Source organism: Salvelinus fontinalis, chromosome 23, assembly GCF_029448725.1.
Source record: "Salvelinus fontinalis isolate EN_2023a chromosome 23, ASM2944872v1, whole genome shotgun sequence".
Taxonomy (NCBI): Eukaryota; Metazoa; Chordata; class Actinopteri; order Salmoniformes; family Salmonidae; genus Salvelinus; species Salvelinus fontinalis.
In genome coordinates this window covers 29,966,607-29,994,147 of record NC_074687.1, presented here as the reverse complement: position 1 = coordinate 29,994,147, position 27,541 = coordinate 29,966,607, and the positions used below count along the sequence as shown (strand labels likewise).

The 27,541-nt window shown below is 41.6% G+C and overlaps 2 protein-coding genes, 1 non-coding gene and 1 pseudogene across 5 annotated transcripts in view; 2 read left to right on the top strand and 2 right to left on the bottom strand.

Annotated features, from left to right (window-relative positions):
• Positions 1 to 4,482, top strand: part of LOC129821099 (uncharacterized) — an 81,791-nt gene extending 77,309 nt beyond the window's left edge. For both annotated transcript variants that reach the window (XM_055878395.1, XM_055878396.1), the window contains exon 8: positions 57 to 4,482. In XM_055878395.1, coding sequence (XP_055734370.1) covers positions 57 to 876 — 820 coding nt within the window. In that variant the 3' untranslated portion in view covers positions 877 to 4,482. The remainder of the gene's footprint in view (positions 1 to 56) is intronic.
• Positions 4,483 to 4,761: 279 nt separating this feature from the next.
• LOC129821471 (translin-like) lies at positions 4,762 to 8,793 on the bottom strand (annotated as a pseudogene).
• Positions 8,794 to 13,477: 4,684 nt separating this feature from the next.
• On the bottom strand, positions 13,478 to 24,382 carry si:dkey-219c10.4 (high affinity cGMP-specific 3',5'-cyclic phosphodiesterase 9A). Of its 2 annotated transcripts, none has more exons than XM_055878394.1 (14): positions 23,576 to 24,382; positions 22,011 to 22,160; positions 21,809 to 21,860; positions 20,302 to 20,404; positions 20,035 to 20,177; positions 19,794 to 19,853; positions 17,458 to 17,635; positions 16,812 to 16,934; positions 16,545 to 16,637; positions 16,355 to 16,422; positions 16,142 to 16,244; positions 15,376 to 15,480; positions 15,046 to 15,192; positions 13,478 to 14,771 (listed from the first exon to the last, which is right to left on the bottom strand). In XM_055878394.1, exons 1-14 carry the CDS (start codon positions 23,829 to 23,831, stop codon positions 14,577 to 14,579), a joined length of 1,776 nt encoding a protein of 591 aa, XP_055734369.1. In that variant the 5' UTR covers positions 23,832 to 24,382; the 3' UTR covers positions 13,478 to 14,576. The 2 variants fall into 2 exon arrangements, with proteins under 2 accessions (XP_055734369.1, XP_055734368.1); XM_055878393.1 differs by having other exon boundaries at positions 21,999 to 22,160; positions 23,576 to 24,381.
• A 1,912-nt stretch (positions 24,383 to 26,294) lies between these two features.
• Positions 26,295 to 26,422, top strand: LOC129821636 (small nucleolar RNA ACA64). The gene has a single exon (XR_008754392.1). It is a non-coding gene; the product is annotated as a small nucleolar RNA ACA64 (small nucleolar RNA).
• The last annotated feature ends 1,119 nt before the right edge of the window (positions 26,423 to 27,541 follow it).

Below are 27,541 nucleotides of genomic sequence, written 5' to 3'. Positions count from 1 at the left end.
ACTTTATCTCTTTCTCTCTCCCTCCCTCCCGCTCACTCTCGCTCCTCGCCTCCCAGGATCTTCCTGGATGTCTCCCAGAATGACAATACAGCCCTGCGGCGTATGAACCTGCGGTCATTCCTCATGGCTCCCCTCCAGAGGGTCACCAAGTACCCCCTCCTGCTGAGCCGCATCAGCAAGGCCACCACAGAGTGCCACCCGGACCACGCCCGCCTCCGAGAGGCCAAGAGCCGCGTGGAGTCACACCTGGAGCACATCAACATGAAGACCAAGCAGGAAGGAACACTCACCTGGTCGCTGCGTTCCTTTCGCCGCGACAGCCGCAAGAACCGCGAGGTCATTAACATCGAGATGCGGGAGATGTCCATGAAGACTGTGGGCTGGGCCAGGGAGAACACACGCTTCGTCATGGAGGGGCCCCTGCAGCTCTCCCAGCCCGCAGACGGACAGTGGGTAAAGAAGGGCAGTAAAGGCCTCAAGTTCCAGAACGTACAGAGCCTGCTGATGGTGCGTACACAGCGGCCTGGGGAGGGGCTGTCTCCGACAGACGGCGGGGCTAAGGTGGAGCAGCAGGAGCACGGTGTCTGGGATGGTGTGCTGGTGCTCATCAAAGACAAGAGCAGCGGCAAGTTCACTGTGCTCAGGGAGCCCATCCGCCTGGCCAACTGTGTGGTGTCGGCCGACCCTGACTGTGAGGACACCTTTGAGGTGCTGGATATACGGAAGGAGGCCTTTGTTTTCAGGGCATCTGACAAATCCCGCACGCAGCAGTGGTTCCGGCAGATCAAGAGGTATACCCGTGACCTGGGACCGTGGAGGAAGAGGCGTAACGCGCTCCCCAATATCATGATAAACACAAACCAGGGCAGGTCCTGAGACCGAACCCTGAGGAACACCGTTTTACTCTTTGGCTGGATACCAGTGTAAATAGATGTACTACTCCTGCAAAAACAACTGACCATGCTTCTGGTGGAGCAATTGTTTCTGAAGTTTTAGGATGGGGTTTGTCTGAGGCTTGTGAGCTTCCATGTTATGATGAGGATAACACTTTTTTCTAAGAAGAACTACAAGTGCACCATATTGTAACGAAGCGTATGAAGATACTGTATACACTGAACAAAAATATAAAAGCAACGTGCTACAATTTCAAAGATTTTACAGTTCATATAAGAAAATCAGTCAATTGAAATAAATTCATTAGGCCCTAATCTATGGGTTTCACATGACTGGGAATACAGATATGCATCTGTTGGTCACAGATACCTTCAAAAAAAGGTAGGGGCGTGGATCAGAAAGCCAGTATCTGATGTGACCACCATTTGCCTCATGCAGCACGACATCTTCCCATAGAGTTCGTCAGGATGTTGATTGTGGCCTGTGGAATGTTGTCCCACTCCTCTTCAATGGCTGTGCAAAGTTGCTGAATATTGGCAGGAACTGGAACATGCTGTCGTACACGTTGATCCATAACATCCCAAACATGCTCAATGGGTGACATGTCTGGTGAGTATGCATACCATGGAAGAACTGGTACATTTTCAGCTGAATTGTGGACAGATCCTTGCGACTTGGGGCCATGCATTATCATGCTGAAACATGAGGTGATGGCTGGGGCCAATGGGCCTCAGGATCTCGTAATAGTATGTCTGTGTATTCAAATTGCCATCGATAAAATGCAATTGTGTTCATTGTCCGTAGCTTATGCCTGCCCATACTATAACCCCACCTCCATCATGGGGCACTCTGTTCACAGCGTTGACATCAGCAAACTGCTCACCCACACGTCTGCCATCTGCCCGGTAGAGTTGAGACCTGGATTAATCTGTGAAGAGCATACTTCTCCAGCGTGCCAGTGGCCATCGAAGGTGAGCATTTACGACGCCGAACTGCAGTCAGGTCAAGACCCTGGTGAGGACAAGCACGCAGATGAGCTTCCCTGAGACAGTTTTTGACAGTTTGTGCAGAAATTCTTCAGTTGTGCAAAGCCACAGTTTCATCAGCTGTCCTGGTGGCTGGTCTCTGATGATTCCGCAGGTGAAGAAGCCGGATGTGGAGGTCCTGGGCTGGCGTGGTTACACGTGGTCTGTGGTTGTGATACTGCCAGCTTATGGTAGAGAAATTAACATTAAATTCTCCAGCAACAGCTCTGGTGGACATTCCTGCAGTCAGAATGCCAACTGTATGCTCCCTCAAAATTTGAGACATCTGTGGCATTGTGTTATGTGACAAAACTGCACATTTTAGAGTGGCCTTTTACTCTCCTCAGCACAAGGTGCACCTGTGTAATGATCATGCTGTTTAATCAGCTTCTTGATATGCCAAACCTGTCAGGTGGATGGATTATCTTGGCAAAGGAGAAATGCTCACTAACATGGATGTAAACAAATTTGTGGCAAAAATTTGAGAGAAATAAGCATTTTGTGCGTATGGAAATGATTTTGAATCTTTTACTTGAGCTTATGAAACATTGGACCAACACTTTACATGTTGCGTTTATATTTTTGTTCAGTGTAGTTTTTAGCTTCTGTCAAAAAACGATCAGCCACTTGGATGACCAAAAAAGACACTTGGTTGGTTGGGAACACTGCCGGCCTTGATTGTCAAAATGGTTTGCTCTCGAAGAAAGATAATTGTTTTCAGTATACTGACTAACAAGGTGTCTGCGTTGAAAAGCATGGTTGAAGTTGATGATTGAAAAAACATGAAAAAGTTTACTCTGTAGTATTCATGAAAATGCACAAATGAGTGAAAAACTATGTTAAGTTATACAATGGGGACTTGGACCACAGCTTAGTAAAAAAAGACAGGAACTTTAGTTTTTTGTTTACCTGACCAAGGTAAGTCAAAAGCACTGGGCTCTTCCCTCTTTTTTTTGCCTTCTGTGTCAGGAGCACTGTCCACTGCCAGGAGAGAAGAGCAGCTATACGGCATCCAAATAAGAAAGTCACTCAGTTGTCAGACAAAACTCCCTACTACCCCATGAGACTTCCTACAGTACTATGGATGCCAGGCAGACCGTGTCTTTCAGACACATTGGGTGGACGTACTTATATCACTGGGCTGGGTTCAAGTCACAAAGCAGCAATAATTTGTGCAATTTTAGCTATTTAGTTTTGTTTCTTCACATCTGGGCAGACTTTGTAATTGGTGTAAATCGAGAGTTTATTATACCACCTATGAGTGACAGTGATATTATAGACACAAATGAGCCACAGAGGTTAAGACCCTAGAATAATGTGCACTTGAACTTCAATCCTAGCCTGGTTTTGCCCCAACCAGTATTTTCCAACTGCTTATTCAAACTCGAAAAAGCCTTTACCTGTAACTGAATGTGGTAGTAGAGCATGGCCAAAGTGGAGGTGGAAAGGCCTCAAACACTGGTTGGTCAACCTGGACCATGAGTTTAGTAGCGAAAGCAAACAGTAGCTCCACTCAAATGTCCCCACAGTGCTCCGTTCCACGACAAGCAGATGGGGAAATTATGAGCTTTTGTGCCTTGGGTAGTTATTTCACTCTAAATTAACAAAAAGCATTTTTTCTGTTGTCAGTCACAGTAACATTGATAAAACGTTGATTATCTGGAAATGGTCACCGAGCCAGACAGCCCTCTGCCCCTAGGTAGCAGAAGTTACATATAGCCTGGTTATACCAGTCTGAACACTGCATTTACCAATCTGGATGCCAGACTAGACCTTACAGGCAATACTTATCACACCATCTGGCTACTAGTGTTACTACATTATTACATCATAGTTTACCTGAGCTCTTATCTCAAGTGTGACTTCCCTACTTCTAACATGTGTTTTTGTGTCTGATGTTTCTGAATCTAAAGGCTCTTCTTTCTGTTTGATGCACTTTATAATTAAGACTACAAACTAGATCCAGAGAATGGTGTGACTGTCACTCTCCAACAACGCTATCTGCAGTTCATGAATTCAAAAGCTTTATTCTGTCTGTTGTATGGTTTATTTACAGAACTCTTTATGTTAGGGAAACGTATAAGACCACAGCTGACTACACACAGCAGGTCAAGGCAATACTTATCATCTAAATCTAACCTACGTATACTGTTCAGTCTGATTAGGTCTAGTCCAGGAGTAGCACATGTCAATGAGGTAGTGAATCTACTTTGGGGCAGAGAATGGTGTACAGAGTAGACTACTGCCTGTCTCTTACTGTTCATCACCTTCCAATGGCGTTACCCTGTTAAAATCATAGAATTAGAATCTCATTCTATTTCTAGAATCCCACTCTATTACTATGGTTAGAATTCTTTCAGCTTCCATCTTGTTCCACTAAATGATTACTACCGTACAGTATATGAGAAGACTGATGCTGTGTAACAGTTTGAAATACCCTTTTCAATATCCTAGACCTGCTGAACTGTCAAATGTTTTCCTCTGTATTTTAAAGACCTAATGTAATATTTCCTTTATGTAAGATATTGTGAATTATATTAAAAAATGACATGTTAAATACAAATGTCTTTGTACGTAACTCCTTTCCACTTATTGCTATCCATTGGCATCCACTGTGCCTTGAGGTAAGTGATATTCTGAAATAGTGAACAAGATGTTCTCTTATGCAAATAAGGCTTGGTTCATTCAGAAAAGGTACAAGGCAATTGGACTTACATGTACTGTAGCATGTTGTTTGGACAGAAGTCTCCCTTTTCAATGAAAAGTGCTTATTTGACACCAACTAGGACAAAAAAAACCAATACATACTATGATGTAGAAATATTTATTTGGAACATTTTCAAATTCATAAAAAAGACACAATATTACTTTAAATCAGGTGGAATTGTTTGAAAGGAGTAACAAATAAAAAATGCCCATACAAAGTGCCACAATACATTAAATTTACTACAATAAGGTACATATGCAGTAGATGCATGGAGAGCGGCCATAACAACGTATCAAAACCTATATTTTAAGACAAAGCTTTTCCATGAATGAAGTACAGTATTTTACTCTGTCTCCAGCTGACACTTCCATATCTGCTGTATACATAGCTGAGTGATGAGACGCCATTAGGACGTCAATAACCATTTTAACCTAAATGGGGATAGATCTCAATTGTATTTCCTTGATTCCTCACATGCTTTCTTCTCTCCTTCTCACATACAACCAGTACAACAGGCAAATGCTTACTTACGAGACCTTTCCCAACAATGCAATTGAGAAATGTAAGAAAATCTGTGCATTGGAGCAGAAGCTCTGGGGTTCCTCCCCTTGGAGGGGGGCCCGGCAATAACAATTCCTCTCTCCTCCTCCGGCAAGGAGAGAGGAAACAAGGAAATACTGTAATTGAGATTCACCATGGCTCTTTCGTAGGGAGATTCTCCATTGGCTTGCTAACTCCTCTCTCCTCCTTTTGAAAAAGATCAAAGGTAATCAAAGAGGAGAGGCAAGTAAATGTGGCAACGTATGAATTGAGACTCTCCTTGTCCATAACCGGGTCATCAGGCAAATTACGTTTAGAGAGGAGGATTCCCAAAAGGTGTAAAGTAGTAAACATTTATTTTGCTATTTGTTGCAGACATTTTATAGATGAAACTATAAGTAGCATATCGTTTTTAAACGTGTGCATGTTTTTTTCCTCCGACAAAACAGCTGATTCAAAGGGGGTGTGGCAGATATCAAAACTCTCCGCGAATGACTCAGGTAGGATAAACATGACCATCTTCAACAAAAGTTGGTTATCGAGTGTCAGTACTTACACATCATCATCTGCTCATCTACCACTCCAGTGTTAATCTGCTAAATTGTAATTACTTCGCTACTATGGCCTATTTATTGCCTTACCTCCTCACGCCATTTGAACACTGTACACAGGCTTTCTTTTTTTCTCTATTGTGTTGTCTGTACGCTTGTTTATTCCATGTGTAACTCTTGTGTTGTTGTTTGGGTGGCACTGCTTTGCTTTATCCTGGCCAGGTCGTAGTTGTAAATGAGAACTTGTTCTCAACTAGTTTACCTGGTTAAATAAAGGTGAAAAGAAATCGAGGAGGGGAGGACACTTCCGTTCGCTTACTAACAAATTGACACTCTCCTCGACCAATTATCGGTTTCCGGGTCACGCAGAGGACGGAGTCATCGAGGAGATGGTCTTTTCCCCAAATGAGAATCTCCCTGTGAATCCTCTTGTCCTCTCCTACTAGGATGAACCCCAATTGCCTACTCCTCGCCTCCTTCTCAAAACCCATTGGATGAGAAAGCCAGAGGTGCTGTCCCTCTGACCTTCTCCTACAATGGGTTTTGAGAAGGAGGTGAGGAGTAGGCAATTGAGATTCTCCCCTAGTCTCCTTGCTTCCCTCTGATGTTTTGTTGATTGGTTGTTTGAGCATTTTGAGATATAAACCCTGAACAGAACAATCAGAGACCAAACTAGCCAAAAGCAAATTCCTATGTTACATCACGTGGCTTTTGGCAGACAAATGGCACAAAATCATTATTTATTTGCTCATGAACTAAAACAAAATAAGCGCTTCTTAAATATGGTAGTTAACACTTTCTCTTTTCTTCTGGGTGGAGGTTTACACCCAGTCAGCACCCCCTTAAATGAAATTAACAATAATTCATACAAAACATCAGTTCAAAATGAATGAACAGCAAAAACCACTGAAAGATAATAACAGGCATATTACAGTATGATGTTGGATATTACAGTGAACATTTCCAAACACCAGTAATCAAACTGGAACAACCCCTCCCCTTCAAACTGTGCCTCTATATCAAAAGCTTACAAACCCCACTGACAAGACTGTCATTCATCACATGCGCAAGTCTGTCCTAGGCTACTGGGGCCACAGACCTTCCTGCCATTCAGCAGGTCAAGACTCCACAGTCCCAGTTATGGAGAGGTCAGGAGCCAGCCTAGGGTAGAGCCCCAGCCCTACACCTAACAACTCTACTTGTTTCCCCCTGGCTCCTGCTCCTTGGCCAGGCCACGGATAGACAGGTCGTAGACTACCTCTTTCTTCTTCACGTCGTACTTGAGGCCGTCGTAGCGCTTCCTCAGGGGGTCGTTCTTGAGGTTGAGCAGTCGGAAGCCAGAGTCCAGCTCGTTGATGAAGTTGGAGATTCGGAGGGGGCGGCCATAGTCCCTGCTGTGATGCTGTTCACCGCCAGGCGAGACTAGAGAGGACAGACACAGATGAGTTTATACATGTAAATAATCCATCCAAAAAGTAATCATATATTATTGAAAATGGTATTGTCTGATGTAATAGAATTTACAAAGCCACTTAATTCATTCTCACCAGTTCACTGGCCATGATCAGCACACCTGCCAGGTAATCTTCAACATCCAGGTGGAATCCCTTCTCTCGCACCACCTCGACTGCAAGAAATAGGGAAAATGTATGACCACCACAGCACACTACTTGACTGTCGATTGACTGTCTGAGAGGAACAGTCTGCGAATGCACCCATTGCCTTAAGAAAAGCTAAACTTAAGGCAATAGGTACATTCATATTAGCTTGCCTAGTGCTCATGGTGGGCAGAGATTTACCAATGGAATGGTCTAAAATGTTCAAACTCCATCCACCGGGGGAACCTACTTCCTAGTATTTGTGCCACTTCATCGCGTGTCACGAGAGATGCACTCTCCAGGTAGACCACGAACGCTGCCAGGAAGGCCAGGCGCTGCAGAACAAACCTCCAGTGCTCATGGAACCTAGAAGCAGAGTGGAGGATGGAAAATTACATGTTAGATTGTCCTTTCAATAACAAGGAGAGAAGACACGCAGACAATATCATTCCATTACTTCACATGGTAATACAGAGACTTGAAATTTCCCTTGAACTTCATTCTGTGGACCGGGAACTGTGAATAAGTAGTTATGAATAAGTAGCCAACTTCAGATTCACCCATGTGTAGGGCCTAACAGAAACAGTTATGTCAAGGTGATGGAGACCTGCAAAGCAATGAGTCAGTCAGGAAGGTAAGCCACCATAAGTGATAGTCCAGAGTCGTATTCACTAGGCTAAAAACAGAAGAACCAGAACAAAACAGTTAGGGACTACCTTAACTGATTGCAGAACGTTTTGCTACGGTTCAAGAATGAATAACTAACTTACACCCCATGTGATTGGGCACTCACTCTCTTTGAAGCCAGATGGTTGATGGACACTTTGGAGCAGGGTCAGGATCTCCCTCGCTGTCTGTTCCAGAACCTGTACCACTTTCCTTATGTCCTGCAAGAGAACGTCCGCTGTTAGCTAGCAAGACACCTGTAGATATGATTTTGAAGAAACGAAATGCATGCATGTGTGTCCTATCAGCGGCCCTGACGTTAGTTAGCAATACATACATTTGCACAGTGTTGAACATACAGTGCATTTAATGGAGGTTATTATATTCCTCACATATTAAATGCAAACCTTACTGACTGTATAACTGACTGCGAGTAAATTGCTAGTGGTTCGGTGCTAGCTCGATTGACAAAAACATTAGCAAGCAGTCTGTTGATTGATTACCTCTCTTATTTCTTGATCCGCACTCAGAAAAGCCTGAATGTAGCTGAACATTTCCGTGACAGACATATTACACAAATTATTGTATTTTGCAAAAATATATGCTAGTTTGGTTCTATCTGCAAAATTAATCAAAATAGTTGGTAGTTAAACCACAGTTTCTAAACCCAGAGGCAAAACATTGCGAGATTTCTGGGAAGGCTTGCGAAACAGACCAAGTAAAGCAGACCAAGCTCGGGTTTGAGCAGTCAATGAGAGAAGTTAAAAATTATTTGTTACACCTTGCCCAAACCGGCTGCGCGCGTGCGCCATCGTGCACGCGCGCAGATATATTTTGCCCCCCCCACACCAAACGCGATCACGACACGCAGGTTAAAATATCAAAACAAACTCTGAACCAATGACATTAATTTGGGGACAGGTCGAAAAGCATTAAACATGTATGGTAATTTAGCTAGTTAGCTTGCACTTGCTAGCTAACGTTAATTTGTCCTATTTAGCTAGCTTGCTGTTGCTAGCTAATTTGTCCTGGGATATAAACATTGAGTTGTTATTTTACCTGAAATGCACAAGGATCTCTACTCTGACAATTAATCCACACATAAAACGGCCAACCGAATCGTTTCTAGTCATCTCTCCTCCTTCCAGGCTTTTTCATCTTTGAATTTATATGGTGATCGCATCTAAACTTTCATTGTATTACCACGACAACCGGCAACAAAGTTCGTCTTTCAATCACCCACGTGGGTATAACCAATGAGGAGATGGCACGTGGGTACCTCCTTCTATAAACCAATGAGGAGATGTAGTTTATAGTATGTAGTATATACTCATTAAGTATGTAGTATACAGTATGTTAGTATAGGTATTCGAACAGAGCTACTTAGTGCTTGAGTTGACGGCCAACACATGCGCAGTTTGGTGCGAGATGACTGTTACCAAAGATGATCGATCTCTCCGCATTAACAATTTGAATTGTTGTCGGCGAAGCGGGAATGTGGGCTGCGGATCCTTTAGGATTGGTGGATACTTCTCATTATTGTAGTTATTTGAATATTCAATGAGGGTTGTTGACGTCAACTGCCTGTATTCAATGGAGAGAGACATTATGCTACTAGCCTTAGCCTCATGTCAGAACACCTCTGAGGGGCCCCAGTGTTAAGGATCAGCGTGGCAGAGGTGTTGTTGCCTACTCTTACCACCTGGGGGCGGCCAGTCAGCAAGTCCAGGATCCAGTTGCAGAGGGAGGTGTTTAGTCCCAGAGTCCTTAGCTTAGTGATGAGCTTCGTGGGCACTATGATGCTGAACACTGAGCGGTAGTCAATGAACAGCATTCTCACATAGGTGTTCCTTTTCTCCAGGTGAGAAAGGGCAGTGTAGAGTGTGATTGAGATTGCGTCTTCTGTGGATCTGTTGCGGTGGTATGCGAATTGGAGTGGGTCTAGGGTGTCTGGGAGGATGCTGTTGATGTGAGCCATGACCAGCCTTTCAAAGCACTTCATGGCTACCGACATAATCATTTAGGCATTCAGAGAACTGGCAGTGTGGTGCCAGGACAACCTCTCCCTCAATGTAAGCAAGACAAGGGAGCTGATCGTGGACTACAGAAAAAGGCGAGCCGAACAGGTCCCCATTAACATCGACGGGGCTGTAGTGGAGCGGGTCGAGAGTTTCAAGTTCCTTTGTGTCCACATCACCAACGAACTATCATGGTCCAAACATACCAAGACATTCATGAAGAGGGCACAACAAAACCTTTTCACCCTCAGGAGACTGAAAAGATTTGGCATGGGTCCCCAGATCCTCAAAAGGTTCTACAGCTGCACCATTGAGAGCATCCTGACTTGTTGCATCACCGCCTGGTATGGCAACTGCTCGGCATCTGACCGTAAGGCACTACAGAGGGTAGTGCGAACGGCCCAGTATATCACTAGGGCCAAGCTCCCTGACATCCAGGACCTATATAATAGGCGGTGTCAGAGGAAAGCCCATAAAATTGTCAGATACTCCAGTCACCCAAGTTATAGACTGTTTTATCAGCTACCGCACGGCAAGTAGTACCGGGGCGCCAAGTCTAGGACCAAAAGGCTCCTCAACAGCTTCTACTCCCAAGCCATAAGACTGCTGAACAATTCATAAAATCGCCACGGGCACTGCTACTTGCTGTTTGTTTGTTACCTATGCATAGTCACTTCACCCCCATTACCTCAACTAGCTGGCACCCCTGCACACTGACTCGGTACTGGTGACCCCTGTATATAGCCTCGTTATTGTTATTGTGTTACTGTTTTATTTTAGTCTACTTGGTAAATATTTTCTTCTTCTTGAACTGCACTGTTGGTTAAGGGCTTGTAAGTAAGCATTTCACGGTAAAGCCTACACTTGTTTTATTCGGCGCATGTGACAAATAGTTTGCTTTGATTTGAATATGTGTAACAGTATAGCTTCCGTCCCTCTCCTCACCCCTACCTGGGCTCGAACCAGGGACCCTCTGCACACATCAACAACTGCCTCCCACGAAGCATCGTTACCCATCGCTCCACAAAAGCCGCGGTCCTTGCAGAGCAAGGGGAACAACTACTTCAAGGTTTCAGAGCGAGTGACGTTACTGATTGAAATGCTGTTAACACTCACCCCGCTAACTAGCTAGCCATTTCACATCGGTTACATATGCATAGCCATCTCGAATTTCGTTATAACGTGTCTTTTCTCAAAATTGCCGGGATGCCACGTGTCCTGCTTATATCAATACGCTCATAACAACTTAAGCATTACAAAACTTCTATTCGATCAAATAAACGTCACGTAGAAAATAAGCCATTCATTTTTTATTTTTTATTATTAAACAGTAACATGCAAAACACAAGAAACAGAACAGCCAGGGGGATTACACAAAGGAATAAGGAAGAGAACCAAAAAACTATAATACAAATCCACATTATATATAAACAAATACAGACATGTAGCAAATAAAGCAAATTGACATTTTGTTTGGTAAATGTTTTAAAGATTCAAAATAATTTTCCAAATCAGATTAAAAAAATTAAGAAAAGGGGCTTTTTCTTCATAAATTTAGATTTGTGTATGAAAAATGTTTCCAATAAAATAAAGAGATTTATGACGTACTGACGTTCAATTGTGGAATCAGAGCAGTAAAATAATATGTCAAATTTAGATATTTCAGTGGTTGTATGCATTTTCTTGCCAAGGTGTAGTTTAACATGAGTCCAGAACACCTCACTATGTAAACAATTACATAATAAGTGTTCAATAGATTCATTTTCTAGTTCACAAAAACTGCATTCACTGGTAACATCAGGTATATATTTTGAAATCAAGCTATTACAAGGATATAATCTATGGATAATCGTAAAGGAGATGTCCTAAACTTTATTGGCCATACATTTGTGTGGAGTGAGCCTAGCACAGCGCAAGTTTACATCAAACGATGAAGCCCAAAAACATATTGCAGAGGGAATAGACTTCCTGTAGAAAATATCCCTTAATTAACGATTGTTGAATTTCTTATCTAGTAAACCTATGCCATTCACCTGGATATCGCTTACAATAGGAGATGTTCCAAAATATGCATTATTCTGAAGTAAAGATTTTATCCCACTAGGTAAAGCTTTTATAACAGTGTCATATTTATTGCTTGAAACCTCAAAGTTGTATCTTTCCATAAATTCTCTCTGCGTAAATAGATTCCCACTAATACTAACTAATTGGCTGACAAGTGTTAAGGGTTGCGTCAATTCAAATCTGGTATCAGGATAAAATGTGATTCAGAGTCACCGAATATACTTTAAGTATTTTTATTAAACTCAAGCGATAAATGGTAAATGCAATTTTCGTATATACGGGTTCACTGTATCACCACGCAGGGTAAAGCAGAGAACTGCTAAAATGTGTACAAACATTTATCACAGTTATTATACTGTAATAGAAGTAGTTCAAACCCGTCTGTTGGCCTATTACAGTAGAGGCTGAGCGTGGTTTAAACTTGCTCAGCCTATCGCAGGCGCTCAGGCTGGTCCCAGCCTCTTGGCGCTCCTTGGTGTCCGGCGCTGTTGCTGTGTAGATTAGCTCCCACACCCTAGAGACTGAGGTCAGACAGTTTTGTAACACTGTTGGACTATTTGCACCTGCATAGAAAGCATACTGTTCCCGCTCACGGTTAACCACAGCTTCTCAGCACACTCATCTGGGGCAAAATGTTACTTTCAGCACACACACACAGGCACCCAGGCCAACAGTTGCTAATATTATATCACATGTGATATGGTATTGGGTTATAGCGCAATAAACACAGATCCTCACACAAGGACAAGGATTTTCGAGAACCAGTTACGGTAAAATCTTGTTTCTATGTAATATCGACCCATTATTCCATATAAAACATTTATGAGGTGAAAAGTTGTTGCCATTTATTTTTGTGTTGAGCAAATTCGACACTCATTGACCTCCATACAAAAACTCCTTGCTTGGTCTCTGCCATGGCCCAATGCATGGGTCCTTCGTAAATGTGTGCATTTAGGTGATGTCATAATTTCCCTACATCATTGATTGTTCACCCGTTCGTAATATTGCCGCGTTCCGAGCTAGTCGTTACCAGGAAAGTTGAACATTTCCGCGTTTCCTAGTTCCGATTAGCATTTGAACGCGGCATTTTGCTCAACATTTTTTACTGCAATTCTAAGGTCGTCACTAATTACCACAGCCACAAAGTCATACACCTCGACTATTTCTACAATTTATCTTCTTAAAATGTGATTTTAAACCTAACCTTAACCCTAACATTAACCACACTGCTAACCCTTATGTCTAACCCTAACCTTGCATTTAGACAAAAGCCACATTTTTAAGTAGGCAATTTTGACTTTGTGGCCGAGTGCCATCTAGTGGAAACCAGTTACAAATGATCAAGATAATGAAAGTGTATCCATTGTACAATGTACATTGCGGAATAATATGAAATATGAATAACGAGAGGAAATGTTTGTTTGTTGTGTTTATTTATTTGTCTCCAAGTAGAACACTTAAAAATCTAAAAGTACAATACATACAAAAACATATTTCATATAATATCTGTTATTTCTGACCTTTTTATACATTATCAATATGAAAAACATCCATATCCACTAGATGGCAACCATAGTCCAGATTTTAGTGAAGACAAATCCACTAAGCTTTATCCCCATTTCAGTTAGACAATAGCTCTTCTGGTCTTTCGTTTAAGCATATCACTAATACAAAAACATAACTGCACACTAATTATTCGTATGTCTTGTATGTCATATTGTGTAATTAACCATTATTCATATGCAAATATTTTGAAAAACTGAATATATGCAGTGAAAAACATTTATGTAGCAAAACACAGCAGACAACTCCTGTACCACGACATAGTGAATAACTTGTCTCTACAAAGACCAAAGGAACCATATAAGTGCTTCAATTCACACAACACAAAGCCCTATTTGTGACACAGTCAGTAATGTTACAGAAATGTCCTTTTCATTGTTTGGTTGTGTTTATTTATTTGTCTCCAAGTAGAACACTTAAAAATCTAAAAGTACAATACATACAAAAACATATTTCATATAATATCTGTTATTTCTGACCTTTTTATACATTATCAATATGAAAAACATCCATATCCACTAGATGGCAACCATAGTCCAGATTTTAGTGAAGACAAATCCACTAAGCTTTATCCCCATTTCAGTTAGACAATAGCTCTTCTGGTCTTTCGTTTAAGCATATCACTAATACAAAAACATAACTGCACACTAATTATTCGTATGTCTTGTATGTCATATTGTGTAATTAACCATTATTCATATGCAAATATTTTGAAAAACTGAATATATGCAGTGAAAAACATTTATGTAGCAAAACACAGCAGACAACTCCTGTACCACGACATAGTGAATAACTTGTCTCTACAAAGACCAAAGGAACCATATAAGTGCTTCAATTCACACAACACAAAGCCCTATTTGTGACACAGTCAGTAATGTTACAGAAATGTCCTTTTCATTGTTTGGTTGGTTACTCCTGGTTATTCTGTAGACTAGCCTATCAGCAGGCCATCACAGAGTGGGTGGTTTCAAGGCATTCCCAGCCTCTGACAGAATATCTGCTGTTTTCTGAGGGTTCTGGGGTGTAGTGTTCTTGGCTGCAGCTGCCTTGTCGCTCTGTGCTCGGATCAGTTTCTCTCTCTCTAGGGCTTTCTCCATCTCTGTGTAGTAGTCCAGGGCCTTACGCACCGGGTCTATGATGTGCTGCTACAGGGGCACAGAGAGGAAAAGGGATCAGGATATGTTTACACAAATATGGCAGCTAGGCAGTGCTTTAGTTGGGCCAGTGCCAACCAGTACAGAATACCGGCACGGCTGCACCTTGCATTTTCTACTGCTTGAGTAACGGCACCCCTTTTCACTCTAAAATATGTCCCAGCCCCAGTACCTTTTGATTCCACTTCATGCAGAGCAGTTGGAGATGAAGTTGCATCACAGTGAAGCTACATTATTGTAGTGGTTGTAGACCGGGAGCTCTTACCTCCAGGCAGGGGAAAAGGTTAGCCAGCTCAATGAAGAGGGGTAAGAGGACGAAGCCAATGAAGCCTGTCTGAGAGGACGGCTTGGTCACCTTGTCTCTGTCCATGAACGGGGTGACAGGAAGACCCTCCAGCTTCTCCATGTCACTCTGAGGGAGGCCAGTTGAGAGCAGGACTGAATTAATATTACATTGTAGTAGGCTCTCTGTATCTCTATGATACACCGTAGCATACAATTTAGAATGAAGCATTGTTTTAGCCACACATTCCAAGTTATATGCTAGCAGTTATATTGGAATATAACCAATATCTGTGTTGTGGTGCTTAGTTACCTGGTTGTAGAACTCCTGCAGGAGGCAGTCTAACCAGGGCTCAGCCACATCCATTGGCCGTGCTTCGTTGGAGATGTCACTCACTTTGATCATGATCATCATCAGCTGGAGGGAGACAGGGGAGATATACACTATTGTTCAGAAGTTTGGGGTCACTTAGAAATGTCCTTGTTTTTGAAAGAAAAGCAAAAAGCAAATCCATTCAAATAATATCAAATTGATCAGAAATATAGTGTAGACATTGTTAATGTCATAAATTATAAATTACTATTGTAGCTGGAAACGGCTGATTTTTAATGGAATATCTACATAGGCGTACAGAGGCCCATTATCAGCAACCATCACTCCTGTGTTCCAATGGCACGTTGTGTTAGCTAATCCAAGTTTATAATTTTAAAAGGCTAATTGATCATTAGAAAACACTTTTGCAATTATGTTAGCACAGCTGAAAACTGTTGTGCTGATTAAAGAAGAGTCATCAGTGAACGGTAGTGTACGTATCACTTTAATCCAGTCAGGAAGAGCCCAAGGCTGGTACCCTATCAGCACGAGTAGATACCAAGATTCTCCCATCTGATGTTGCTTGGCAACATGGCTGTAGACTCCTATGGTACCATGGCAACATCTGACTAAAAAGGAACAGGGAGTACCAGGATGACATTTACCTGACATAAAGTCAGGGTGACATTTACATGACACCTCACAAACACTGGGCTAAACATAGGACTATTTCTGAAACATACTGTTTATTCATACCCTTTCTTACCACGTCTCTGTGGTCCTTGTTGCTGAAGTCAAAGACAGGCAGGATGGACTTGAACTTGTTCAGGATCTCGTTATGTCTCGTCATATCAGTGGCCAGGATGCATCTAAGAATACATGAAATGCCTTGAGTTGATGCACTCGCCACACATTACGGTTAGATCAAAGTAAACATATATTTGTGTTAGTGAAGAGGATGCGAAGAAATAATTCTTACTTGATTATGCCCTCTCTTATCCGTTTATACTGTTCAGTTGTCAGATTTCTGAAAATGTTGTTTTCATTCTGTAAGAAAGACATACACTTTACTGTTGACATCTAAAAAGTTGACCCACACACACCATAGCCCAACTTCAGTCACCCATGCCAATACCACCCATAACTTCTCCAGTCACCCATACTCATACCTTCTCCAGGATCTCAAAAGCCACAGCACAGTGGTGGTTCTCAAGGGGGGAAATGTCATTGTAGCGCAGGGCCAGATCTGTACGAGCATTTATCTGAAAGATAGAGCTGATAGTGAGCTATCAATTCATGCGCACACACACACACACAAACACACACACACACACACAAACACACACACACACACACACACACACACACAAACACACACACACACACACACACACACACACACACACACACACATCTGTGGTGGTCAGATAGGTCACCTGGTAAGCATTGTTGTATCCCGTGTGATCAAGGTCGTGACAGACTGCGGAGGTCAGCATGGTGAGCAGGTCAATGCTGTCAATCTTACTTTTCAGGTCCGTCAGCCAGATCAGCCCATACATCTAACAGAGAATAAAGAAACGCAAGAGCAGCAGTTCAGAGAGAATACAACTCAATGATGGATAATTGCTATAACATTCATCCACAGGAATTATATTAATAGAAACATTGACATTTGTTTTTGTTTGTTTCTAAAGAACTTTTAATGGTGGTGTGCTGTCGCACTGGTGTGTTATTGCATGTTATTTAAACTGTATATGCCAGGTTGTTCATTCTACATCATGGCAGGTTGTTATCCCTTGTGGGTCTTCAATAACGCAATGTCTTAACTGGCAAACTTCTGAATGATTATATTGAGTCCATTTCTTAAATCGGTTGAGGGGCCTGGATGTCCTAACCAATCAGGGTTTATGGTGATTGGATAATTGGATCATTTTATATGATTGCACAGAGGAATGGGACTACATGATTTCCCCTGACCACCCTCTTTTTCTCTCTCTCTCTTTCACTCACTCACTCACTCACTCACTCACTCACTCACTCACTCACTCACTCACTCACTCACTCACTCACTCACTCACTCACCATCTGGGTGACACAGAAGCAGTGTTTGAAGTTGTGGAAGGGGATGTTGTTGTAGCGTTTGTACACCTCATACAGGAACTGGTGCAGCACCTCAGGCTCAATGTTAAAGGTGGCAATGAAGTCCAGGTCTGTGTACATGACCTGCAGTAGAACCATGATCTCTGCATCCTCCCACTGCCTGCACACGCATAGCAGGACAAGTCAAGTGTCAAAGGTCAAATCATTCATTTTTAGGAGGTCATAAAACCGCTTGTGTATATACTGACAATCACAAGTCTAGCTTTCTTGAGATTAATATAGGTGTGCCCCAGGGTTCCATTTTAGCTCCTGTGTTGTTCTCAATTTTTATTAATGATTTGGGGAAATGGGATGCAACCAGCAAAGTTACATCTATATGCAGATGATACAGTTATATATTCATGTGCTCCTTCTCTGGTTCAGGCTGTTGAAGAGCTCCAGACTGCTTGTCAGTCACTTTTCAATCACTCCCTTTATGGTCTCAAACTGGTCTTGAATGTACAAAAAAATAAATTCATGACCTTTACCAGAGCTAGAACTCTGCCAGAGAACGTTAGTTTTGTCACATCTGGTGGCTTATCCATTGAAAGTGTCATCCTACAAATACCTAGGTATTTGGTTGGATGACAAGTTGTCATTTAAAGTTCATGTGGATAATCTTGTGACAAAGCTTAAATGTAAATTGGGTTTTTATTTTTGTAATAAGACTTGCTTCCCACCTATGGCTAGAAAGAAGCTTGTTCAGGCCACTTTTCTCTCTGTAATTGATTATGGTGACTTGTTGTATATGCATGCAACCTCCTCCGTCTTACAGAGAAACTGGACTCTGTTTATCATGCATCCTCGCGCTTTATTACAAATGCCAAGTCACCCACCCACCATTGCACATTGTACCAAATGGTAGGTTGGACCTCCCTTTATATGTGCAGAAAGATACATTTGTATGTGTTCATCTACTGTACAAAGCCCTTTTGGGTAAACTCTCTCTTTACCTCTGTAGTCTGGTCTCCTACACTACCAGCAGTTACCATACCCGGTCTGCTAGGTGGTTGCTACTTAGTCCTTAGGACATTCACAGTATTAGGCAAGACTGCCTTTTCTTCTTGTGCACCAAACGCATGGAATAATCTAAAATCCATGCTTCATCTAGATATGTTAGTGCCACTGAATGAATTTAAAATATTGATGGGAGACTGTTACAGAGGAGTGTAAATGCTTTTTTTTTTTAGGTAGGATCATGTTGTTGTATGTTTTAATGATGTAATGTATTGATTGTTGCTGCCTTCTTGGCCAGGTCCCCCTTGAAAAAGAGACTCTGGGTCTCAATGGGCTTTTCCATTGAAGGTTAAATATATATATTTTTAAACAAGGTACTAACTGTAACCTACTGTATGTTTCATATGTAGCAATAACCACTTTAAATGTGCCCTTTAGTGTCCTAGTCAAGGGTTGATAAATAAGGTAAAGTGATGGATTAATAGATTTCTGGATGCAGTAGCTCTGGATGAGCTGCCCTTTTGACTAATCTCTGTACGGGTCTAACAAACACTTACCTGGAATATTTAATCATATATATATTCAGAGAACAGTTTTGAAAGTGGTCCTAGTGTAAATGGCACAAAGATATGGGTTATTGTATGCTAGCTAGGGTTTAAAAATTCCAGGAAGTTAAAAATAAATTCCCTGGTTTTCCCAAAATGCTGTTTGGAGGATCCCAGAACCAAGAGGAATTAAGCAGGAAATCCGGAACCCTCCAACCAGGATTTCTGGAAAAGTAAGGAATTTATTGACAGTTCCCTGAATTTCGTAACCCTAATGGTAGCTTTAGTTTTTTCCCTAAGTGGCCAACATGTATTCCCTCTTTTGAAGTGTGGTCTCCACCTTGTTATGTTAGTTCTAAAAGGCCCTGAAGTAATATATACTGTAACCAAACTGGACTGAAAGCTGTGACGTGCATGTCGTACGCATAATGCATCCTTCAAAAGTGCCTGTGTTAACGAAGCTTGTTATAAAGACCTCCTTTAGCATACAGCCATTCATATTGATATGAGCCTGTACGACAGATGAAAGGATTGAATAACCCCATCCTCTTCAGGCCCGGCTCCCTGTCTCTCCCTGTCTCTCTTTTGAAGCAGCAGGTGCAGATGCTGTTTGTTTATCACACAACAGAGACATTGCTCGACCCTCTCACCTCCCACGCACAACCAGCACTCACAGGACCCTGTCTGTAGTCTCTCTGTAACTCCTACTGTGTAAGAAAGTCCATTAGTACATTTTCTAAGGAAAGTGGAAAAAATGAAAATAGATGGGGAACTCACCAGTTGTCAAAAGTTGGGGTCTTGAGGTACTGTCTCACTTCCTCTGAAACCTCCAGGGAACTATGGAGAACATAACATTTCTATTCTGTTATTTTCATCTCAAATTTTTATAATATGATATCCAAATTGTGATCTCAATTGCAACACCACTATTCAAGCAATGGAGTCTTGATAAGAGTGGCACAGCCTATTAATCTGATGTCACATGGTCTCTATCATCATTGAGTGTAAGTAAACCTGCCTCATCTGCAGGAACTTTTCCCGTACATGTTCACATTCCTCTCTGGTCTTGCGCAGCGTTCTCTTGTGGTAGAAAGGAGAGGGCTTCTGTGTTCCCTCAGATAGCTCTTTGAATAGGCCCAGCCAGCTGAGATGTTCAACACTCTGTGGAGACACAGATACACTAGGCTAGGCAGACACAGTGAACTTACATGATACTGGTATATGAATGAGCCTTTATACATCATTTATCAAATTTTATCTGTACAGCATCAATAACACAACGTACCTCAAGTTTCTCCCGGAATGACTCCACCTGTCTCTTCATCTCGTACACGACTGCAGGAGTCTCACCAGCCTCGATCAGGATCTTCTTCTCCAAGCCCTGCAGTCTGGGGTACAAAACATATGGCCCTCCTGACTCACACAGCCCTGAAGTCTATGACAATGTTCCCTCTAAGCTGCAGGTGTGCACGGGCACACAGCTCCCGGGACTGCCACAGAAGAAATATCAGCCCACGTAGAGAAGCACGAGATTCAACTTCACTCAACTTTCTATAGATTTCCCCGTTAGTTAACACTATCAATGTTTTCCTTTACTGTGGGAATTGTGATTTAATCAATGCAATATTAGCCACTTTCAAGGCAATATACCAAAACAAAACTAACTATGCAAGAGATTTTGTTGTAGGCAGAACGCATTCGAGTCCCGTACTCTACATAGACCGGTGCGCCATAACCAATCAGAGTTGCAGTAGGCCTATATGCAAATGGACCATTGCCATACAGTATATGGATCTGTGCCATTCACTTTGAACTGGACTGTTTCTACAGCATGAGTGGTCGTGAGTAGATGCGCTTGTTTAGAGATCAAAGCGAGAGCTTGATATAGCGACATGTGGACATTTGTTCATATCCTTTGCTAGTTAGTGAGTTATTAGCCCAGTTATAGATCATTTGTAGTCAGTAATGGGGGAGTGATTACTTCCTACAAGAGCACAAAACGTGTGCATTTCTAGACATCTTTGAAAAGCGAGTCAAGTAAAGAGACTTTTTTTTGTCTCAAAAGGGGCAGTATTGTATTTTAAGACAGGCTTTAATAAGCTAAGTAGCCAATAGGCAGAGTACCCCATAATTTGTCTGATTCTCTGTAATAATGTTATGGGAACAATGATGCACTTTATTTTGTAAAGTGGTTTCTTGCATCAAACAACACAACATCATTTGCTGTCACCTCCTTGTCTGAAGGACAAGTGGATAAACTGGTTAATGTCAATCCCTGCATGTTTTTGTTCAAAAGTCTCATAGAATGTAGGCCTACATTGAACACCACACATTGGCTGCTACTATAGGCTGAATGATAGAACAACTATTTCCATGTTCAAATGTTATGGGAGGCATTTTCTCCATTGTTTTTCATGGTATGCCACTCTGGTAGGCCTACATTTTGATCAAATAGCCACAGTAGCCTACTTGACCACTGTTAAAACTAATTTAAAGTGGGTACAGCCTCAGTGTTCACAGTAAACGCACGCCGGAAGTTGCACAGAATTTTCACAACGTTCAAGTTTGCGCTTAGCAGACCTGAGATTTGCTCAGTGACTAAAACAATTAGAGGGAAAATTGGTCTGGGGTACAAAAAATATGGTCTTCCTGACTCACACAGCCCTGGAGTCTGGGGTACAAAACATATGGCCCTCCTGACTCACACAGCTTGGTCCCTTACATGGTCTGACAGTTTCAGAATGGGCCCCAACCTTGAATGGTCACTCCTGTATACACCATGTCAGCCTTACCTTTTCTCCATGGAGGAGAGGTCAAATCCTAGTGCCACAGCAAGCTCCACACCTGCAACATGAGGTACACAATTAAAATATTAACATCAATATACACAGGCCCTAATGAAAAAAACAAGAGTTACAACACAATAACAATGCAAGTATGCCCACTGTCAGGCAATGTCTCTGGCGCCATGGCAGAGAATACCTAATGGCTCACTGTTGCAGTCAGCAGCCACCACCTCTAGCTTATAACAGGAGTTAGGACTGTTGGGCTCCAGGCACGGGGAGATGTTGATGATGTTGCCGTTAGGGTTGTACAGCTTCAGAATGTCATGGGGTCCTGCCTCAGCTGCAGAGCGGAACAGATCTTGAAAGTAACAAACACACACATGCAAACACAGACAACATTTTAAGTTGATCTCCTGTGAAAATAGCTCAGGCAACCAAGAGCTATTTTTGCCAATACTCAACACTTCAATCAACACTAGTTTCGAGTTTTGCAATCAAACACACACAAACACACATACCCCCTAGATCTCTCTCTGTACAGCAGGTGAACAAAATACAAGGTTTTTATGTGCTCAGCATCTTGGCCAAGCTTTTGTCAATGCCATTCATACACACAAAGATTAGAAGAGAGGGAATATTATTGCCCGAGGCAGCTCTGTAAAGGGGTAATCTAAAGCTATCAATCACACTGTGTCTGTGCCTAAATAGACGTGCAAAACATCTACCAAAGGAATAAAAGGGAGAAGAAAATAAGAGGTGAAATGAGAAGGTAAAGGATTCGAGAGATATTCTTTGAGAGCTAATTTCAAACCCACGATCAATTGCACTTTATGATTGCATTTTATATCAATGCTATTTTTGTGCGCTCCAAAGAGGTTTATAGGCAGTCAAATCTACAGGCAGTAGGCAGAATCTTTGAAAGAAAATGAATTCTCATTACATTAGCATCTATGAGATGCATCTCAAGCTATTTGATCACTGAATTAAATTACATTCCTTTATGCCTGTCCTTGGTACTGTTTGGAAAATATTATTATTGACATGTTATGTATTTATTTATTTTAATGGACTTTCAATAAACCCTTCCCTCTATCTCATTAGAGTAGCAACCCACAACAATGCTGAGACATCAATAACCCTCACATCAATACGTCACATCTCGACTCAATTCTAAAGATGCCATATGTACACCATATGTTAGCTTTGACGCAAATGCAAGTGCAGTGTTGTTGTCAGCTGCACCTGTCTGTCTCTACCCTGCTGAAGCATCAAGCATGCACTATTTCTCTCTATCAATACAGAGACTGTCTGCTTCTTTTTATGAAGACAAGGATTGCATGTCTTTGCATCTTCTGATGGATTGCACTTACATAACTATTTTAAGTCTCAGTGCTTTACTTGAGTTCTGATCCATTGTTTGATCTGGTAGAGAAGCAATGAAAGTGCTCTATGCTTTTAACCTTTCCCTTTATGTACTTTGTTTATTTATTTCAAATCAAAATCAAATCAATTCAAAATCAACGTTTATTGGATGTGTACACAATATAGCAGATGTTATTGTGGGTGCAGAGAAATGCTTGTGTTACTAGCTCCTAACAGTGCTGTGAAATGTCAAACAAGTATACAAATCCTAAATAATTCAGAGGTTTTGAGAGGTTTCTCATATCAGAGTAATGAGTTCAAAAACAAAATCATGTTTCAGACAACAACATAAAATTTGATGACATTTCAAAGACACCAAAATAATAAGGTGATACTATTTTAATTGCCTACCTTTGACATCCTGGGCAGGGCAATCCACTGGAAACTCTGCCTGCTCTGGTCTTCCATTCACAGTAAAGTAGATGATTTTTGTTGCCATATCAGTTTTTAAAGCCACTGCCTTCACTGTTCTGAATTTATTGTGTGACCACATTAATTTAGTAGAGACCCACTCCAACGACCCCTCCTCCCTCTGACACACACACATACCCTCCCTTTGCAACAGTTGAATGATGCCATGGATTTCCATAAACATTACACTTTTCATATGATATACATTTTATTCAAAGTGATATTGCAAATCTTTTTCGGTACTCACTATTTTCCAAACTGTCATCATTAGTTCTTGTGAATAATATTGTTTTTGTGGTCAAGATAAGGCTTGCTGTCTTGATACCTCCAAAACAATATATGACGCTGTCTCTCATTTATATGTTGAGTGTAGTCACGTGTGTTAAGGACGTCTGGAAGAAGAAAACGTGTTTTCGGTCTCGCGAATCGTTTTATATATGTAAAAATAGTCAAATAAGTGCCATGAGAGAAACTAAGGCACCGGCGGCTACTAAGCCGGCTAAATCTTTGTTGGCTTTGAACCTGAAAGAGGAGCCTGAATTCAAGACGAAAGTCCAGGAGATGAAGAAGCGACCCAACAAGGTTGGTTTGCCCAAATTGCACTGTACTGAAATCCACATCATGCACGTGGGACCAAGTTCTCAAGCTAGCTTGCTAGCTAGAGTCTTAATACCCCAAACCTATACATTTTATTCTAGACAATAGATGTGTTTATCTAACCACATTGTTTCCACAAGGGGTGTGCCATAGCCGCATTATACTTGTAGGTAGCTAACTAGCAAGCCAGCTAACAGTAGTTAACGCCTAGCTAGCATCACCCAAAATTCAAACCAGTTTCTAAACCCAGAGATGCAACATCGCGAGACTTCCGGGAACGCTTGCGAAGCAGACCAAATCAAATTTTATTGGTCACATACACGTGTTTAGCAGATGCTATTGCAGGTGAAGCGAAATTCTTGTGTTTCTAGCTCCAACAGTGCAGTAACATTTATCAAGTTATATCTAACAATTTCACAACAATACACACATCTAAAGGAATGGAATTATAAATATTTGGATGAGCAATGTCAGAGCGGCATAGACTAAGATACAGTATACTGTATACATATGAGATGAGTAATGCAAAATATCTTAACATTAAAGTGACTACTGTTCCATTATTAAAGTGGCCAGTGATTTCAAGTCTGTCTATAGGTCAGCAGCCTCTAATGTTCTAGTGATGACTATTTAACAGTCTGATGGCCTTGAGATAGAGGTTGTTTTTCAGTCTCGGTCCCAGGTTCAGTCTCTCGGTCCCAGGTTGGATGCACCTGTTCTGACCTTTCCTTCTGAATGATAGCGGGGTGAACAGGCAGTGGCTCGGGTGGTTATTGTCCTTGATGATCTTTTTGGCCTTCCTGGCTGGTGTATGGGGTTTGAGATGTCAATGAGAGAAGTAAAACAATCTTCCTTAGCTGTTAATTTTCTTAATCTAAAGGCACAACCTAAATTCGAGACAATGTCTGAAGTAGTTGAACATGTTATTACACCAACCTCGTGAAAGTGACAAACTGACACATTTTAATTTTCCTCAAACTGCTTTATATAAGGAGTGCCTTGGAGTTGAAGTAGTGAGGCGACTATTAGACCCAACGACGTGATTCTGCACATTTGCTTATCTAGCCAATATCGCTATGACATCGCCTACAAACATGATCAGGGATTTCTATAGGAGAAGCAGTTTTAGCACATCTTCACACGGTACTGTCTTTGGTTCACGCTTCGTGGGGTCGCCAGAATGCAGCTGTTTCAGGGATACAGTATTTTCAACCTAACTTCCGTTTCCCCTTTAAAACGGTTGTGGAGACTCCGCTCATACGTCTTTTTATGCCTGCTACGTTAGGTTATCCAACATTTGAGTGACAGCATTTATCTGACTTAAATGTTAGTATTTAGTTAGTTAGCTAACTACTAGCCAGCAGATCCGAACCGCATGCTTACAACTGCACTAAGATCGGATAGCATTCCTGTGTATTCATGGTTTGCATGTTTCGTTACAATATTGTTTTGAACGTTCGTTTTGTACATCCTCGACTGAGCATTCTACACATTGTCAATGAGCGCTGATGAAGTCTTCATCAAAAGTGCCTTACAGTGGCTTGGAAATACAATGACATTAAGAGGGAGGCATAACTAGTAGGACAACCTTTTGTCACCATTTTGATGTCGCTAGATTGACTTTAGATGCAGTATAACGTTAGCTAGCTAAGATTGAGGGCTTGCTACCGGATTTTAGCTAGCTAACGTTAGCATAGTGTAATTTAGACTAAACAGTAGTTAGCCTCTGTCCAGAATAACTGGGTTTATCACCACTTTAGGGCACCGCTGGTAAAGGGTGGCTTGAGAGCGTTCTTAACAATGGCATGACGCGACGGAGATGCAACCAAAGAATATTCATCCTTAAATCTATTGATGCAGCCATGCATCAATCTAATTAACATGATTTTAAAAATCCCTCTCAAAATCCGTCAATTTAAGATAGGTGTTTTTTTTTGCATGGGCTGCGTCTCAATCCACGGCATCCACCTGGCTTGACAACTACATTTTACATAATGTTCTGTCTTACCCACATTTTCCTCTTTCTTTACAGGGACAACTTTGCACAGGTGTGAAGAATGGCACCGCCTGACAATTACCTCAGATGTAACAGTTGTCTGGGGTAAGATAACTGTGCCGACAGTATTGTGGTATGTTAAGCTTATTGCCTGCTTTGTATAGCAGTGTGATTAAACCCATGTCCCCACATTACAGCCCTTGACTCATGGAAACAGCCATGCACCAATCAGATTTAGAAACCATTAGAGTTCATATTGGGAGGTGATACAGGCTAAATTATTTTACCTTATACCACAGCGTTGTTGAATACTTGTTTCTGATTGGCTAGAAGGGCATTTTAAAATGGGCATTTAAACCGGATATCGGGACAGTTGGATGTCCTGATTACAGAACAACCAATGGATTTTTTTTAAGGCTGGTGATGATTTTTGGGGATCAAAGAGGCCGATGGACAATATTTAATATCATTAAATTGACCAAATCTCCCAGACAGCCATGTATGCATTAATGCATCCGTTTTAAAATCAAACAAATGTGACTTAGATTAGTAAAAAACAAACTACATAACATAATGGTAATTTTATTTGAATGGTAAATGTCTTAATAAACTGGGTAAATTAAGATGGCATAGGCCTACTCACAATACAGGTGAATGCATATTCAATAGGAATGTGTGCATTTATTGAGTTATTGATCTTGTTTTGGCTGATCAGTGGAGTCTATGGTGCTACAGATGACAATCTGTTTGCCTTCAATTTGGGACTTCTATTAGCCTACTGATGAACAACATTTGCAAAAAAGCATCAATCCAGCATGTCACGCCTGTATGGAAGGACATCTTATAGGCACTATCTGTCAAGAAATGGGTGGGTTGTAACTTGATCCTACTGCTACGATTGGATAGAGCGAGGCTTTAACTCCGCTCCCTTTCACGTCTCCCTCATCGATAATTTCACTTGCTGCTGCTACGAGGAGAACTAGCTCAATGGCGATGACGTTTGTTACCAAGCCATAAATGTGCATAATATCTAACAAGGAGAGCGAGAGTAGGAAAAAATGTGAAACTACGATGCATGTTCTGTTTGAATGACTCATTTGTCCATAGTTAGAGAAGTTAGAACTCACACTGCTCTACAGCTTTCTTGGTCCATAAACATGCAGGAATATTCTTAGGTAGCTAAACCTATTGGCAACCTTTTATTTAGACATTTTAAAACACTTCCTTCTTTCCCTATTACAACAATCATCTAATCCGTCTATCAACTACATTTACGGATATGCTTGTGGCTTGTCAGATCAGCACACCAGTAA